Below are 16,485 nucleotides of genomic sequence, written 5' to 3'. Positions count from 1 at the left end.
CTTGTTTGACCTTTTTAAAGGACATTTTCCAGAAATTCCAAAGTCATATTTACTAGAAGATCCTCCTCGTTCGCTTAACGTCAGGCAAATGATATACATGCTTGCGTGCGACGCTATTCAATACAATAAAAAAAGTTCAAGAAATACCACGTGATGGCTCTTATAATATGAAAAATACATTGCAAAATTATAGTTTTCACGATTGTTTTTTCAAATTTAGTATATGACATAGATTAAGTACAATTTACAAGACAAATGGTATTAAATATTATAATGAGAAAATATATCTCACATTTTAAAAATATATGCTCACACTAGTAAAAATTTTATCAATGAATCTGACATATGGAAGGATATTCCACAAACTGGAGAGGATTCTCGCTTAAAACCACTTATATTAAAAGTGTTCACCATGATTACACGGAAACTTTCACGATTTTCGAAAAAAAAACAAGCCACAAGCTGTATCAGTGCCATTTTAACTTCGCACTACAAACGTAAATAGACGCCATTTTTCTTTTAATCCATTCATAGCTCTTTTTCGGTGATGCCAACAATTAATCTGGCTTCCCACCAAATTCAACATGAAAACCATCAGAAATCTACGTACCTACCATAAAATTTTCCATTAAACAGAGTTCTTATTAATATAGAACAATATTTTTTTTGTTAATGAGCTTTATTAATATATGATGTTCTATTAAAAATCAATATATATCATATAATCAATACTTCTTATATAATTTATTTTAATAAATTGTCATCATCAGAAAATAAATTCACCATAACTTTGTACGTTTATGTTGAACCAATTTAATTTTTGACGTTGATGGAAATTCTAAATTGTCGCAATATTTTCTAGTTAAGTTTAAGTCACATCGTTTAAATAATATGTATTTAGATATATTATTGTCATAAAATGTTTAAAATCCTGTAAAGTGGATTGATTTTAACCTTTTCAATAATTTTCAACAACGCCCAAGCTACTAAAAAATCCACTAACCACTAAAAGCCATTTTTGATAACTAAGACGGGGGTCCAAATTCCGAGATTTTATGGAAAATCCTCTAAGCTAGCAACACTGCTTTTTGTTTGTAAAATGTGCGAGAGGGACACCACCACTTAATAATCATTCTCTTTTCAGACCGTTTTTCCTTACATCTTTTGCTATTTAAAAATAAACTTTAAGCCATAGAGATAAAGTATATTTTTAGTTTTTATGTCAAACGAAGTAAGCACTCCAGTTAGAATAGTAACTCTATGATTTCATCCCAGTTGATTAATGTCTCAGATTAATAATCTTCATTTCATTTCACTGCATAATATCATTTTTCATAAAAATATGAATATAAATTAAAATAAGACATGACTTAAAGGTCTTAGTTACCAGGTCATAAAATCCCTTTAAAAAAAAGATAATACACATAATATTTATGACACCTTACCCAAATGTTTGTAAATTTTTAAATGAATTAAATGTGATTTGCTGAGTTAATAAATGCAAAAGAAAGTTGCTCACACCATATAGTGGTGTCCATTGGCTTCAAATAATACCTATCTAAAAGATAAAATGACTGCCACCAACAACGATGAGGCAAACGAAACACCTATTGAAGAACCGCTTAAAGATTTAGAAGAAAATGAGAAAGCGGCTCTCGAAGAGTATACAGCTAACTTGGAAGCCAGATTGAAACAAAAATATGAAATACGTAATCAAAATTTGAATTGCTCTCGACCACCAGAAAATTATTTTTCCAAGCTAGATTCAGGTTTGAAAAAGAATACCACATTTGTAAAAAAACTAAAATCATTTAGTGCTTCTCAGCTGGATGTACTTTTGAAAGATTTTGCAACATTAAATCTTACAAAATATATATCAGAAGTGGCTGCTGCAATAGCAGAAGCAAAATTGAAAATGTCTGATATTCCTGCTGCTATAACTCTATGTTCAGTTCTTCATCGTACTTACGCTGATTTTTCATCTAACTTTTTTGAAAACTGGCAAAAGATTTTAACATTCAAAGCGACTGATAAAATAACAAATTCATCAAAACTGCGGGTGGATATAAGATTTTATGCAGAATTAGTGGCTGTCGGTATTTTTATGAATAAAACTGGATTGCCTTTGCTGGGTAATGTATTAACTGTTCTAATAAACATGGACAAAGAAGAGCATAACAATATACCAATTTTGTTATCATTTTGCAAACACTGTGGTGATGATTATGCTGGACTTATGCCTAGAAAAATACGAGAAGCTTCTGAGGTAAGTTGATTTCTTATCAGCTATTCTTTTATTTATTAGTAAATACAGCTAATTATTGTTTCTTAATGTAGGTGAGTACTAAATAAAAGTAAATAAAAAATTAATTTATCAAATTAAGAAAAGAAAAAATGAATATGTTGATAATTTATATTTAAATATAATTGGTGTGTTGCTTAAGTAGTCCTATATAAACAACGTAATACTTATTTTATTTTTATTTGTGGTTTCACACATAACAGTTATAGAAGAAGAACTTATAGAATTGACAATGTGTGGTCAATGTTCAACGATTCTTGATAGCATTCCCATCGTTATATTTGTGTGAACGTGAAATTAATGCTGTGGCAACACTGCTTACTAAAAAGAGAAATCGTTTGTATGTTACCGAAGGCGAGGACTTGATTTTGACTGACTGTTTGATTGACTGTTTTTGAATAAATGGGAACCTGATATCAACAAACTTATTAAACAGCATTAGATTCATCCTTCACCTTAGTTCTTATTTTAGAATCGATTTTTATTTTTATTTTTTTATAAGAAATCTGTCAGAACATTATAAAGTTGTGCGTCAATTATCATTTTCATTGGCAGGTGTTGTGTACTACCTACTGTGCTCAGGTATCAAGTTAACTCTTGAGGTAAAAGTCTCGTTTAGAATGAATAACAACTAATATAGCTCGCAATAATTAATTGAATTTGAAGTGATAGTGGTTTTTAAGTAGGTGAAAAAATGGGGCATTAAAAAATAATTTATTCTCAAAGTGGGCAGTAGATAAAACTAAGTTTGGGAATCCCTCGTTTATATGCATATGTGTAGTATTAAGTAACATTTAGGATGGAATGGCTTAGTTTGTAATAAATAAAGAGCAAAACATTTATTTTCCAGAAACATAATATTCCTGTTCCTCGAAATACATTTTTACCGGCAGAGAAACAAACAGCAGTTAGAACTCTCTTGAAAGATTACTTTCTTTCACTAACCAAACATCTGCTGGCGGAAAGAGCTCAACTTCAAGCTCTGCATGCAGCAAATCAGAGGACTCTGCACACCAGAGGAGAACTCTCACAAGAAAGAAAAGAACAATTAGAACAACATCAAGTAGGCTTACATTTAATATTAAATTTTCAAGTTTGTAATTTTAAGCAATAATATCTTCCTATCTTCTAACTTTTGTCTGATTCTGGTATAATTGAATTTTCATATTTCTATATCATGAAGCCAGTGTTAAAATGACAAAATGAGCAGTTTAAAGACTGTTCCATTTTATTAATTTAATCAACATGTTCCTATTATTAATTAACAAAGGTAAAGTTTTTCTTATGGTCATTGTATACAGTAAGTCCATGAGCAACAGTAACCACTCACCAACATGTGGGCTGTATGCTTGTCTGGCTACAAAGGCGATAAAAAAACCTATACCTACCTCATTCTCTTTTACTCCAGGTACATCTAAAGCTATCAGAAGTTATGAGACATAGATTATCCATTCAGTTAATTATAAACCGACCGAATAACATATTAAAATAATAAATGAATTATTATTATAAATTAGATATATATTTAGATATAATTATAAAATAGATTAAACCAATTTTATACCCAGTTTTTTTTTTGTGATAGCTGAAAAATACAATCTGAGATAAATTTAAAAATAATGTTTGTGAGCTTTTTCATAATCTGTAATTTTGCACATCATTTAACAGACTGAATAGTATTGGCTGGCTTTCTTTGAATAGCATAAATTTCTATAAAGTATATGATATCTTACAATTACCATAATTTGATTAAGCATAAATTGATTAATACTGGTGGTAGGACGTTTTGTGAGACCGCACGGGTAGGGACCACTACCCCGCCTATTTCTGCAGTGAAAGCAGTAATGCGAATCGGTTTGAAGGGTGGAGCAGCCGTTGTAACTATACTGAAACCATAGACATCATATCTCGAGGTGGGTGGCGCATTTACGTTGTGGATGTCTATGGGCTCCAGTAACTACTTAACACCAGGTGGGCTGTGAGCTCGTCTACCCATCGAGCATTAAAAAAAAAAATTACATTGGAGATGTCTATGGGCAACCTAAGCAATTAACAAAAATAAAAAAAAGACATAAATTTTATGACATTTTCAGACAACTTATGACAAGCTACTAGTAAATGCACAAAATTTTGCTGAAGTTCTTGGAGAAGATTTGGGTGAAGCTGGTGAACCTCCCACTTTGTCCCTGACTGTTATAGAGACTCAAGGAAGTGTAACCATTGGTGGCAATGAAGACATCACTATGCAAGCCGGTACTGATCCTTGGCAGGACGAAGATTCTAGAACATTCTATACATGCTTGCCTGACTTAAAAGTTTTTATGCCTAACTATCAAATGAAAGAGGTAAAAAATATTCATATAAATTATTATTTTTTCATTAATATCACAGTTGGTTGACTGAGCTCACAGCCTACCAGCCGCTAAGTGATTATCAGAGGTCATAGGTATCATTAAGTGAATTAACATGCACTTTAAGGTCTCAATTCTATAAAAACGGGTGGGGCCACCCTGCAAACTGGAACGCATTACTGCAGAAATAACTCCGGTGGTGATACTTACGTGTGCAGGCACATAAGAAGCGTCGTGTGTGCCTGTGTTATCAGAAAAATCGTACTTTATACTAGCGACCCGCCCTCGCTTCGCTTCGGAAACATTAAATTTTATTATTGATAGGCGAGTCCCGCCATGTTAACCGCGGTTATTGTCTTACCGCGGGTAACGCCGCGGGGTAAAGCTAGTCTAAAAAAAGTAGCCTAAGTTACTCGTTATATCATCAGCTACCTATCAGTGAAAGTCTCGTCAAAATCGGCCCAGCCGTTCCAGAGATTAGCTGGAACAGACAGACAGACAGACAGACAAAAACTGTAAAAAATGTTATTTTGGTGTGTGTACCATATATATATATATTCATATGCATGTAGTAAGTGGTTATTTCAATATTACAAACAGACACTCCAATTTTATGTATCTGTATAAATTTATTTATTTTACGTATTTGAAATATTTATCATTGCCAATATAATTGGCGGTATTGTAAATGGGAACCACATTATAAATTAAAATGTACATTATAAAAGCAGACTGTGAAAAGCAAAACTGAAACGGTAACAGAAGAAATGTTAGATGAAGATTTGAAGGAGGATGAATTAAGTGACAATGAGGACCCATCTGTAGTTCAAGAAGTAGAAACTGAAGAAATACAACCACCAAATGTTTCCAATAAGTATGTTTATTGTTTTTTTTTCCAATATACAGAAACAAGCTAAATTAAAGAAAGGCTTGTATAAAAAAAATGCTTACATTAGAAATCATTGATTGTAAGACTCACTCCTCTCTCCTAATATTAGATCCATTTACTTTTAACAAACTAAAAGCATAGTGAAAATAAGAAATGTCTATGTCAAACATGGTAACATAGGTGATGAAAAGGAACAATAGAATATTTAAATACTTACATTTCGCTCCAATCTTGAAATCAATTAGCACTAGAAGCCACACCGGAGGGCAAGAAAATTGCCTCATGTCTCCGCACCGTGTGCGGCCTATCGGGGGTCACCGTAGAGGCCCCCTACAAACGCGGCACTCCCGGGCAGTGCCACCGTTGCCAGTTATATGGCCACTCCGCGCGTAACTGCAACGCGCGACCGCGTTGCGTGAAATGTTTAGACGATCACGCGACCACCGATTGCTCGCGCGTGAAGGAGACAGCGACGGAGCCGCCGAGCTGTGTACTCTGCCGCAAGCAGGGACACACGGCCAACTACCGTGGATGCCCCAAGGCTCCACGGAAGCGCCCGGCAAACGCGCCCCCTAAAACCGCTGGCCCAAAGACTTCGGCGCCCCGCGCGCCGAAACCGGCTTTCGTACCGGCTCCGGTGCCCACCGTCTCCGCGTGGGCGAAACCGTTGCCGTTCACGAAGGCAGGAACGACACCGGCACCCCAACCGCGGTACGCGCCGCAACCTCTACTCGCGCCGCGCCCCGCCCCCGCGCCCGCGCCCGGTCCCGCGCCTCGCCCCGGCCCCGCGCACTCAAACGATTTTACAATTATTCGCGACTACATCGCCGCGATAAACATCGACCGCATGCGTGCGTTCGCCGACGCCATGCGCAGAGCGGTCACGGCCGAAGACCGCCTAAACGCGACGTTCGAGTACATCGACGTCATCGAGTCCGTCCAGCGCACGCTGGTTTGATTACCGGTAATCAATGGCGTGCAACAGTAGGGAAAAACCGCGTTCCATAAAGTTAGCATTTTATAATGCTAACGGACTCGCGCGTCAGCGCGATCAAGTATATGAGTTTCTCCGCGATAATCTCATCGACATCCTTCTGGTGCAGGAGACCTTCCTAAAGCCCTCGCGTCGCGACCCCAAAGTCGCGAATTACGTCATGGTTAGGAATGACAGACTCTCCGCCCGCAAGGGCGGGACTGTCATTTACTATAGGAGGGCCCTGCACTGCGTCCCTCTCGATACTCCCTCGCTCTTACATATCGAGGCGTCAGTGTGCCGCATCGCGCTGACGGGACACCAGCCGATCGTCATCGCATCCGTTTATCTCCCCCCTGACAAACCCCTCCTGAGCAGTGACCTCGAGACACTGTTCGGTATGGGGGACGCGGTCATCCTGGCAGGCGATTTAAATTGCCACCACACTAGGTGGAACTGCCATCGCACGAATGTGAACGGTAGGCGTCTCGACGCGTTCATAGACAACCTCACATTCGAAGTATTCAACCCCCCGACCCCCACGTGCTATCCGTACAACGCCGCGCGTCGTCCGAGCACAATAGATCTGGCACTACTGAGGAACGTAACTCTGCGCTTACGCTCCATCGAGGCAATGTCAGAACTCGACTCAGACCACCGACCTGTCGTCATGCAGCTCGGTCGCCCACTCAACCGCGAACCAGATACGAGGACCATGGTGGATTGGAAGAAGCTGGGCACGTGCTTAGCTGACACCGCTCCACCAATCCTCCCTTGCGGCCCGGATTCAACTCCATCCCCCGAGGATACCGTCGAATCCATAAACATCTTCACTGATCACGTCTCGACGGCGATCATAAGATCCTCGAAACAAGTCGATGTGGAGGACTGCTTCCACCGCATCAGACTTTCCCCCGAACTTAGGGACCTCGTTAGAATTAGAAACGCGGCAATCCGGGCCTACGATCGATATCCCACGGATTCAAACCGGACTCGGATGCGTCGCTTACAGCGGGAGGTCAAATCCCGCTTAAGCGACGCCCGAAACGAAAACTGGGATAGTTATTTAGAAGAACTCGCGCACACTCACCAAGCATACTGGCAACTAGCTAGGACCCTCAAGTCCGAAACTATAGCCACTATGCCGCCTCTCGTACGCCCCTCAGGCCAACCACCGGCTTACGATGACGATGACAAGGCAGAGTTGCTGGCCGATGCACTGCAAGAGCAGTGCACCACCAGCACTCAACACGCGGACCCCGAACACACCGAGTTCGTCGACAGGGAGGTCGAGCGCAGAGCTTCCCTGCCGCCCTCGGACGCGTTACCCCCCATTACCACTTCCGAGGTCAAGGAGGCGATCGATAGCCTACAACCACGGAAAGCTCCCGGCTCCGACGGCATCCGCAACCGCGCGCTTAAATTGTTACCAGCCCAACTGATAACGATGTTGGCCACCATATTAAATGCTGCTATGACGAACTGCATCTTTCCCGCGGCGTGGAAAGAAGCGGACGTTATCGGCATACACAAGCCGGGCAAACCGAAGAACGAAACCGCGAGTTACCGCCCCATCAGTCTCCTCCCGGCGATAGGCAAACTATACGAACGGCTCCTTCGTAAACGCCTCTGGGACTTCGTATCCGCGAACAAAATTCTGATAGACGAGCAGTTTGGATTCCGCGCCAGACACTCGTGCGTCCATCAAGTGCACCGCCTCACGGAGCACATCTTACTAGGGCTGAACAGGCGGAAACCCATTCCGACAGGAGCCCTCTTCTTCGATATAGCGAAGGCGTTCGACAAAGTCTGGCACAACGGTTTGATATACAAACTGTATAACATGGGAGTGCCAGACAGACTCGTGCTCATCATACGAGACTACTTGTCGAACCGTTCGTTCCGATATCGAGTCGAGGGAACGCGTTCCCGGCCCCGTCACGTCACAGCCGGAGTCCCGCAAGGCTCCGCCCTCTCCCCGTTACTATTCAGTTTGTATATCAACGATATACCCCGGTCTCCGGAGACCCATCTGGCGCTCTTCGCCGATGACACCGCCATCTACTACTCGTGTAGGAAGAAGGCGTTGCTTCATCGACGACTTCAGACCGCAGCTACCACCATGGGACAGTGGTTCCGGAAGTGGCGCATCGACATTAACCCCACGAAAAGCACAGCGGTGCTCTTCAAAAGGGGTCGCCCTCCGAACACCACGCTGAGCATCCCTCTCCCGACTAGGCGCGTCAACACCCCCGCCCCCGCCGTTCGCCCAATCACGATGTACGACCAGCCCATACCGTGGGCCCCGAAGGTCAAATATTTAGGCGTCACCCTCGACAGTAGGATGACATTCCGCCCCCACATCAAGACGGTACGCGATCGTGCCGCCTTCATCCTAGGACGTCTCTACCCGATGATATGTAGGCGAAGTAAAATGTCCCTTAGAAATAAGGTGACACTCTACAAAACTTGCATACGCCCCGTCATGACCTATGCAAGTGTAGTGTTCGCTCACGCGGCCCGCATACACTTAAAATCCTTTCAAATTATTCAATCCCGTTTTTGCAGGATAGCCGTCGGAGCCCCGTGGTTCGTCAGGAACGTCGACCTCCATGACGACCTGGACTTAGAGTCCATCAGTAAGTATCTGCAGTCGGCGTCCATGCGCCACTTCGATAAAGCGGCACGACACGAGAACCCTCTCATCGTGGCCGCCGGTAACTACATTCCCGATCCTGCGGACAGAATGGAAAGCAGTCGACGTCGCCCAAAACACGTCATCTCGGATCCTCCTGATCCACTAACGGTGCTTTTAGGTAATTCAAGCACCGGTCACCGTTCTCGTCGAACCCGTCGCTTGCGACGAAGGGCTCGACGAGTAAATTAACTCTCAGACACAGCCCACTGAGTTTCTCGCCGGATCTTCTCAGTGGGTCGCGTTTCCGATCCGGTGGTAGATTCTGCGAAGCACGACTCTTGCTAGGGTTCGTGTTAGCAACATCGTCAGGTTTGAGCCCCGTGAGCTCACCTACTAAAGTTAGGGTTACGCTGAAATAGCCGCTAGGGCTATCAGCTGAGGTAGGAAAAAAAAAAAAAAAAGAAATCAATTCAATTGATATGTTTTTAATTTATTAAATTTTCAATTTTGTGACAGACATGGATTAGATACATTTTTGAATGAACTTCCCAACTGTATCAACCGAGAACTCATAGATAATGCAGCAGTTGATTTTATCCTGAATCTCAATACAAAGAATAATCGGAAGAAACTTTCAAGAGTTCTCTTCAGTGTTGCCAGAACAAGGCTAGATCTGTTGCCATTTTACTCAAGATTTGCTGCGATTTTATATCCAGTACTGCCAGAAGTATGTGTTGACCTGTGTCAAATGTTAAAACAAGACTTTAAGTATCATGTCAGGAAAAAGGATCAAATAAATATTGAATCGAAGGTAAGAAGAATATAATATAATGGTTTTATGTTGACTCTACATAAATATACTCCAAAAAAAGAAGACAGTAAAATATTAAATAAATCTATTATTAAAATTACTTGTACAGCTTAATCTTTCCTTATATTGTTATTACTCAATATTATATTTGACGTTTCTAATATTTTACAGTTTATGTGGTCACGCACGACTAACAGTCATAAAAATAGTTTTAATTATGTCTACAACTTGCTAAAACCGAAGAACTATTATTGTGTTTTTTAAATTTTTATATATAATTTATTTTAGATAAAAGTGGTGCGATTCATTGGGGAACTGGTTAAGTTTAATTTGTATTCGAAAATGGAGGCGCTGTACTGTTTGAAAGTGTTGCTGCATGATTTTAAGCATCACCATATTGAGATGGCTTGCAATCTGCTTGAAACGTGTGGTAGATATTTATACTGTAATCCAGATACACACCAAAGGACTATGATATATTTACAGCAAATGATGCGAAAAAAAGTATGAAAACATAATATGAATATATTTTGTTGAGTTGATATATTATAATTATTATAATTCAATAGATCCTAATTTAATAGTTTAAATAATAAATAAAATAACAGTTTAACAGAATATACGTTAATGGAATATATTGAATTATATTATTAGAAAATGCTCTACTTAAATAATAATTATTTGTGTTCAGACTGTTTCAGCTCTAGATTCGCGATATGTAACACAGATAGAAAACGCATTCTATTACGTTTGCCCTCCCGAAACTCCTGTTCAGCCTAAAGAAGAAGAGCCACCACTTCATCAATTTATCAGAAAAATACTTCATGAAGACTTGCAGAAAAGTAATGAGGAAAAAATTCTTAGACTAATGCGAAAACTGAATTGGGATGACCCAGAGGTATCCGCCATTGCCATACAACATCTCGCAGGAGGTTGGAGGGTAAGAGCAAGTGCCAGAAGGGCTCTGGCCAGACTGACAGCTGAACTGGCAATCTGGCAAGAAGTAGTAGCTCCAGCAGTCGTTGACACAATATTAGAAGAAATAAGGGTAACAATGGAAGACCCACATCCAAGATATAATCAAAGAAGGATAGCTACTGTTCGGTATCTCGGAGAACTCTATAATTATAAATTATTAGATTCTCGAGATGTTTTCACTGTTTTATATTCATTTATAACATTTGGTGTCACCAATGATCACAGCAGTGTATCTGTATTGGACCCATCTGATAATGTTTTTAGAATAAGACTAGTCTGCGCTCTGCTTGAGACTTGTGGTGCATACTTCAACAGTGGTTCGAGCAAAAAAAGATTAGACTATTTTTTGACCTTCTTCCAAAATTACTATTGGTTCAAGTTCTCTGATCCGATATGGACAAAAGACTATCAATTCCCTATTTACGTTAAATATATTTATCAAGAATGCCTGACGACTTTACGCCCTAAGTTGACTTTGTTTACGAGCTGGCAACAGTGTAAGGATGCAATAGATGAACTACGACAGACTTTATATCCGGAGCTAGGAGAGGAAGAGTACGATAATGAGGATCAAGGTGATGATAGTGTGAACGACGGCTTAGACACAATCATGGAAACGGATGATGAAACGGACAATCCGCAATTGCCTGATGAAAGCTCTGATGAAGAACCGATTACCGAAAATAATGTTAATGACGAAAACGAAATGCAAGATGAAATGGCAATTGAGCCACGAAGACCTGCTACTAAACATGTAAGTGGAAATCTTTGATATAGTTTTAAATTATTTTACAAAATCAATGTACCTACTACATATACTCGTATGCATTTCGGTTTTTAGGTAGAAGACGTTGAGTTCGAATCGGCATTCGAGAAAATGGTAACAGAAAATATTGCAGAAAGACAACGGGAGAATAGACCGCAACAACGCGACATTGCTGTCCCGATGACCTGCAGACAGACTACGAAGAAGACGTATGAACAGCTCTTGGTATGAGTTAATATACAATTTGAGTTACTGACGCTTAAGTAAAACTCTGTGAAACACGTCTCAATTTACTTTATGTCTAGTGTAGGAAATTCAAGGTAAAAGGAAACTGTCTCCAGAATTACATCTTTTAGCTGCACTATGTTTATACTGTGTGTTCTACAGAAGATTACATGTCATAACTTTAAAATGTTTTTGATAGCTTATTTTTTGTAACTGGAAATAAAATAAAAATAAAATAGCTTTTTATCTATCCTAAATTATATTTACAATTAATACTTGTAATAGTATTCATTGAATATTTTATTTTCAGCAAGGAAAAGAGGGCGTGGAATTCGTTCTTATGGTTCGTAAAGGAACGAAACCACAATATAAATCGTTCAGTGCTCCACCGGAATTGGCCAGCAATCTACAACAACAAGCTTTAGCTGATAAACAAGAAATGGAACGAGTTAAACGGTATTGAAATTCAGATAATAAGTTATTAAAAAAATAATTTACGCAAGCAACAGAGACGTCGGATAGCCTAAAGATCAATACGGTCGTGGAGCCGACGTATGCTGCTACGGTGTCCCGTGGGAGTAGGAAGATGGGGTTTCAGTTAGTTCAACTCCGATATGACTCGCCTACTGCCCCCAATGAGTAGGCGGAAGTCTGGTGATTCCTTGTGGTCTTAAAAAAAGAAACAGACTTGATTTTAAACATTTAAATTTTTAATTTTAAACAATAAAACGTAAGAATTCGTTATACGGCCTTAAACAATGTTTGTCTTGAAAGAAATTTCTAAACCTTTCAGAAAATAGCAATTAAAAATAACGTCAATGTCATAGATGTAGTGTGTATTTTGTATTTAATTTACTGATTAATTGTATTTTTTAGACTTACTCTAAATATATCGGAAAGACAAGAAGAAGAAGAATATAGCGCAGAGAGCGGTGGTGGATCGGGAGGTATCGGTAATCCTAACAGAGGTCAGCATGTTCGTCAGAAATACCAACATCCCAAAGGGGCACCGGACGCCGATCTCATATTCGGTCCTAAGAAATTTAAATAAATAAAAAACTAATGTATGTAATGTATTGTAATAATATATGTAATAAAAAAAGGGTTTTTTTTCTTTTTCAAATGGAACAAATTTTTTACGCAAAACTGTAAATTTTTTAAGTGTAAATTTAAATTAACGCACTGAAAAATATAAGTCTGGCGGAAACTCTAGGAGCGAACTATTTTGAATAGTTTTTTTGTTAATTTAGTGTGTTCAAAGTGTGCGTGCGTGCAGGCGTGTAATAACGGTGGATTAGTAAGTGTTTAGCATCTATGAAAGTGCAGAATGTGGGAAAATGAAATGAAAGCCTCGTAGCCTTTCGGGTTCTGCCAAAAAGTTCACTAGTTTCAGTAAATAACCACCATAATATAATAAATATAATTACTAATACTTTATTTCATCCCATTTCATCTCGTTTCATTAAATTTCATCTCAATTGATTAAAGTTTCAAATAAAGCAACTTCACCTCATATCATCCATAATATTATAATTTTTCACTCCACATTATTTTTTATAAAACAAAATAAATTTAAACAGATTAGGCTGCTAGGCTTGATACCTTCGCCTTTCATGTTGGAATGGAACCACTGCAGAAAAAGAAAAACTGGGGTAGCCGATCATTTGAATGGAATCGATTTGCCATCTCAACAGAATTCATGTAAATTCATCTTCGAATAAAATTACACAAAGTATGAGGTATATGAATTACATAATTTATTCATTTATAAACGACTATACTGGTCAATTAACGCTATTTACTTTTTAAAAATAATGATTGACAGTTTTGAAGGTCCAATCATTGATACGACTTTGTTTAAGACTAAAGGCAATGAACTTAATAGGTCAGAATAGGAGACCGCTATGAAGCAACGAAAAAAATATCTATCCTCTGTATTAATTGTAATTCGATCTAAGTATTTTAGCGGTATTCAACGATATTAATGAAATGTACACGTCATCTCGGATCCTCCAGATCCACTAACGGTGCTTTTAGGTACTTCAAGCGCCGGTCACCGTTCTCGTCGAACCCGTCGCTTGCGACGAAGGGCTCGACGAGTAAATTAACTCTTAAACACAGCCCACTGAGTTTCTCGCCGGATCTTCTCAGTGGGTCGCGTTTCCGATCCGGTGGTAGATTCTGCGAAGCACGGCTCTTGCTAGGGTTCGTGTTAGCATCGTCTGCGCTCTGCTTGAGACTTGTGGTGCATACTTCAACAGTGGTTCGAGCAAAAAAAGATTAGACTATTTTTTGACCTTCTTCCAAAATTACTATTGGTTCAAGTTCTCTGATCCGATATGGACCAAAGACTATCAATTCCCTATTTACGTGAAATATATTTATCAAGAATGCCTGACGACTTTACGCCCTAAGTTGACTTTGTTTACGAGCTGGCAACAGTGTAAGGATGCAATAGATGAACTACGACAGACTTTATATCCGGAGCTAGGAGAGGAAGAGTACGATAATGAGGATCAAGGTGATGACAGTGTGAACGACGGCTTAGACACAATTATGGAAACGGATGATGAAACGGACAATCCGCAATTGCCTGATGAAAGTTCTGATGAAGAACCGATTACCGAAAATAATGTTAATGACGAAAACGAAATGCAAGATGAAATGGCAATTGAGCCACGAAGACCTGCTACTAAACATGTAAGTGGAGATCTTTGATATATTTTTAAAATATTTTACAAAATCAGTGTACCTACTACATATACTCGTATGCATTTCGGTTTTTAGGTAGAAGACGTTGAGTTCGAATCGGCATTCGAGAAAATGGTAACAGAAAATATTGCAGAAAGACAACGGGAGAATAGACCGCAACAACGCGACATTGCTGTCCCGATGACCTGCAGACAGACTACGAAGAAGACGTATGAACAGCTCTTGGTATGAGTTAATATACAATTTGAGTTACTGACGCTTAAGTAAAACTCTGTGAAACGCGTCTCAATTTACTTTATGTCTAGTGTAGGAAATTCAAGGTAAAAGGAAACTGTCTCCAGAATTACATCTTTTAGCTGCACTATGTTTTTTACTGTGTGTTCTACAGAAGATTACATGTCATAACTTTAAAATGTTTTTGATAGTAGATTGAAATAAAATAAAATAGCAATTAATACTTGTAATAGTATTAATTGAATATTTTATTTTCAGCAAGGAAAAGAGGGCGTGGAATTCGTTCTTATGGTTCGTAAAGGAACGAAACCACAATATAAATCGTTCAGTGCTCCACCGGAATTGGCCAGCAATCTACAACAACAAGCTTTAGCTGATAAACAAGAAATGGAACGAGTTAAACGGTATTGAAATTCAGATAAGTTATTAAAAAAATAATTTACGCAAGAAACAGAGACGTTGGATAGCCTAAAAATCAGTACGGTCGTGGAACCGACGTATGCTGCTACGGTGTCCCGTGGGAGTAGGAAGATGGGGTTTCAGTTAGTTCAACTCCGATATGACTCGCCTACTGCCCCCAATGAGTAGGCGGAAGTCTGGTGATTACTTGTGGTCTTAAAAAAAGAACCAGACTTGATTTTAAACATTTTAATTTTTAATTTTAAACAATAAAACGTAAGAATTCGTTATACGGCCTTAAACAATGTTTGTCTTGAAAGAAATTTCTAAACCTTTCAGAAAATAGCAATTAAAAATAACGTCAATGTCATAGATGTAGTGTGTATTTTGTATTTAATTTACTGATTAATTGTATTTTTTAGACTTACTCTAAATATATCGGAAAGACAAGAAGAAGAAGAATATAGCGCAGAGAGCGGTGGTGGATCGGGAGGTATCGGTAATCCTAACAGAGGTCAGCATGTTCGTCAGAAATACCAACATCCCAAAGGGGCACCGGACGCCGATCTCATATTCGGTCCTAAGAAATTTAAATAAATAAAAAACTAATGTATGTAATGTATTGTAATAATATATGTAATAAAAAAAGGGTTTTTTTTCTTTTTCAAATGGAACAAATTTTTTACGCAAAACTGTAAATTTTTTAAGTGTAAATTTAAATTAACGCACTGAAAAATATAAGTCTGGCGGAAACTCTAGGAGCGAACTATTTTGAATAGTTTTTTTGTTAATTTAGTGTGTTCAAAGTGTGCGTGCGTGCAGGCGTGTAATAACGGTGGATTAGTAAGTGTTTAGCATCTATGAAAGTGCAGAATGTGGGAAAATGAAATGAAAGCCTCGTAGCCTTTCGGGTTCTGCCAAAAAGTTCACTAGTTTCAGTAAATAACCACCATAATATAATAAATATAATTACTAATACTTTATTTCATCCCATTTCATCTCGTTTCATTAAATTTCATCTCAATTGATTAAAGTTTCAAATAAAGCAACTTCACCTCATATCATCCATAATAGGTCAGAATAGGAGACCGCTATGAAGCAACGAAAAAAATATCTATCCTCTGTATTAATTCTAGGGTCCGCAGACTAAAGCACATAAGTCAAAAAACTCTACTTTACAGGAATTAAAAAAAACTATTTAGAATCT

At 38.8% G+C, this 16,485-nt stretch overlaps 1 protein-coding gene across 2 annotated transcripts; it reads left to right on the top strand.

The window, feature by feature from the left end:
- Positions 1-1,397: 1,397 nt before the first annotated feature.
- Positions 1,398-13,157, top strand: LOC101741929 (regulator of nonsense transcripts 2). Of its 2 annotated transcripts, none has more exons than XM_038010584.2 (10): positions 1,398-2,266; positions 3,153-3,365; positions 4,396-4,647; positions 5,382-5,527; positions 9,670-9,964; positions 10,253-10,468; positions 10,656-11,696; positions 11,784-11,933; positions 12,244-12,389; positions 12,810-13,157. In XM_038010584.2, the coding sequence occupies exons 1-10, from the start codon at positions 1,571-1,573 to the stop codon at positions 12,982-12,984; spliced, it is 3,330 nt and encodes a 1,109-aa protein (XP_037866512.1). In that variant the 5' UTR covers positions 1,398-1,570; the 3' UTR covers positions 12,985-13,157. The 2 variants fall into 2 exon arrangements, with proteins under 2 accessions (XP_037866512.1, XP_037866514.1); XM_038010586.2 differs by having other exon boundaries at positions 1,401-2,266; positions 5,385-5,527.
- The last annotated feature ends 3,328 nt before the right edge of the window (positions 13,158-16,485 follow it).

This window comes from Bombyx mori, chromosome 4 (assembly GCF_030269925.1).
Source record: "Bombyx mori chromosome 4, ASM3026992v2".
Taxonomy (NCBI): domain Eukaryota; kingdom Metazoa; phylum Arthropoda; class Insecta; order Lepidoptera; family Bombycidae; genus Bombyx; species Bombyx mori.
This window is presented reverse-complemented; position numbering and strand designations above follow the sequence as displayed.

Excerpts from the sequence above, each read along its gene's own strand:
- LOC101741929 (XM_038010584.2), top strand. The coding sequence starts at position 1,571 with ATGACTGCCACCAACAACGATGAGGCAAACGAAACACCTATTGAAGAA. Across the intron at positions 2,267-3,152 it reads AAATACGAGAAGCTTCTGAG|AAACATAATATTCCTGTTCC; the intron begins GTAAGTTGATTT and ends TTTATTTTCCAG. Across the intron at positions 9,965-10,252 it reads AAATAAATATTGAATCGAAG|ATAAAAGTGGTGCGATTCAT; the intron begins GTAAGAAGAATA and ends AATTTATTTTAG.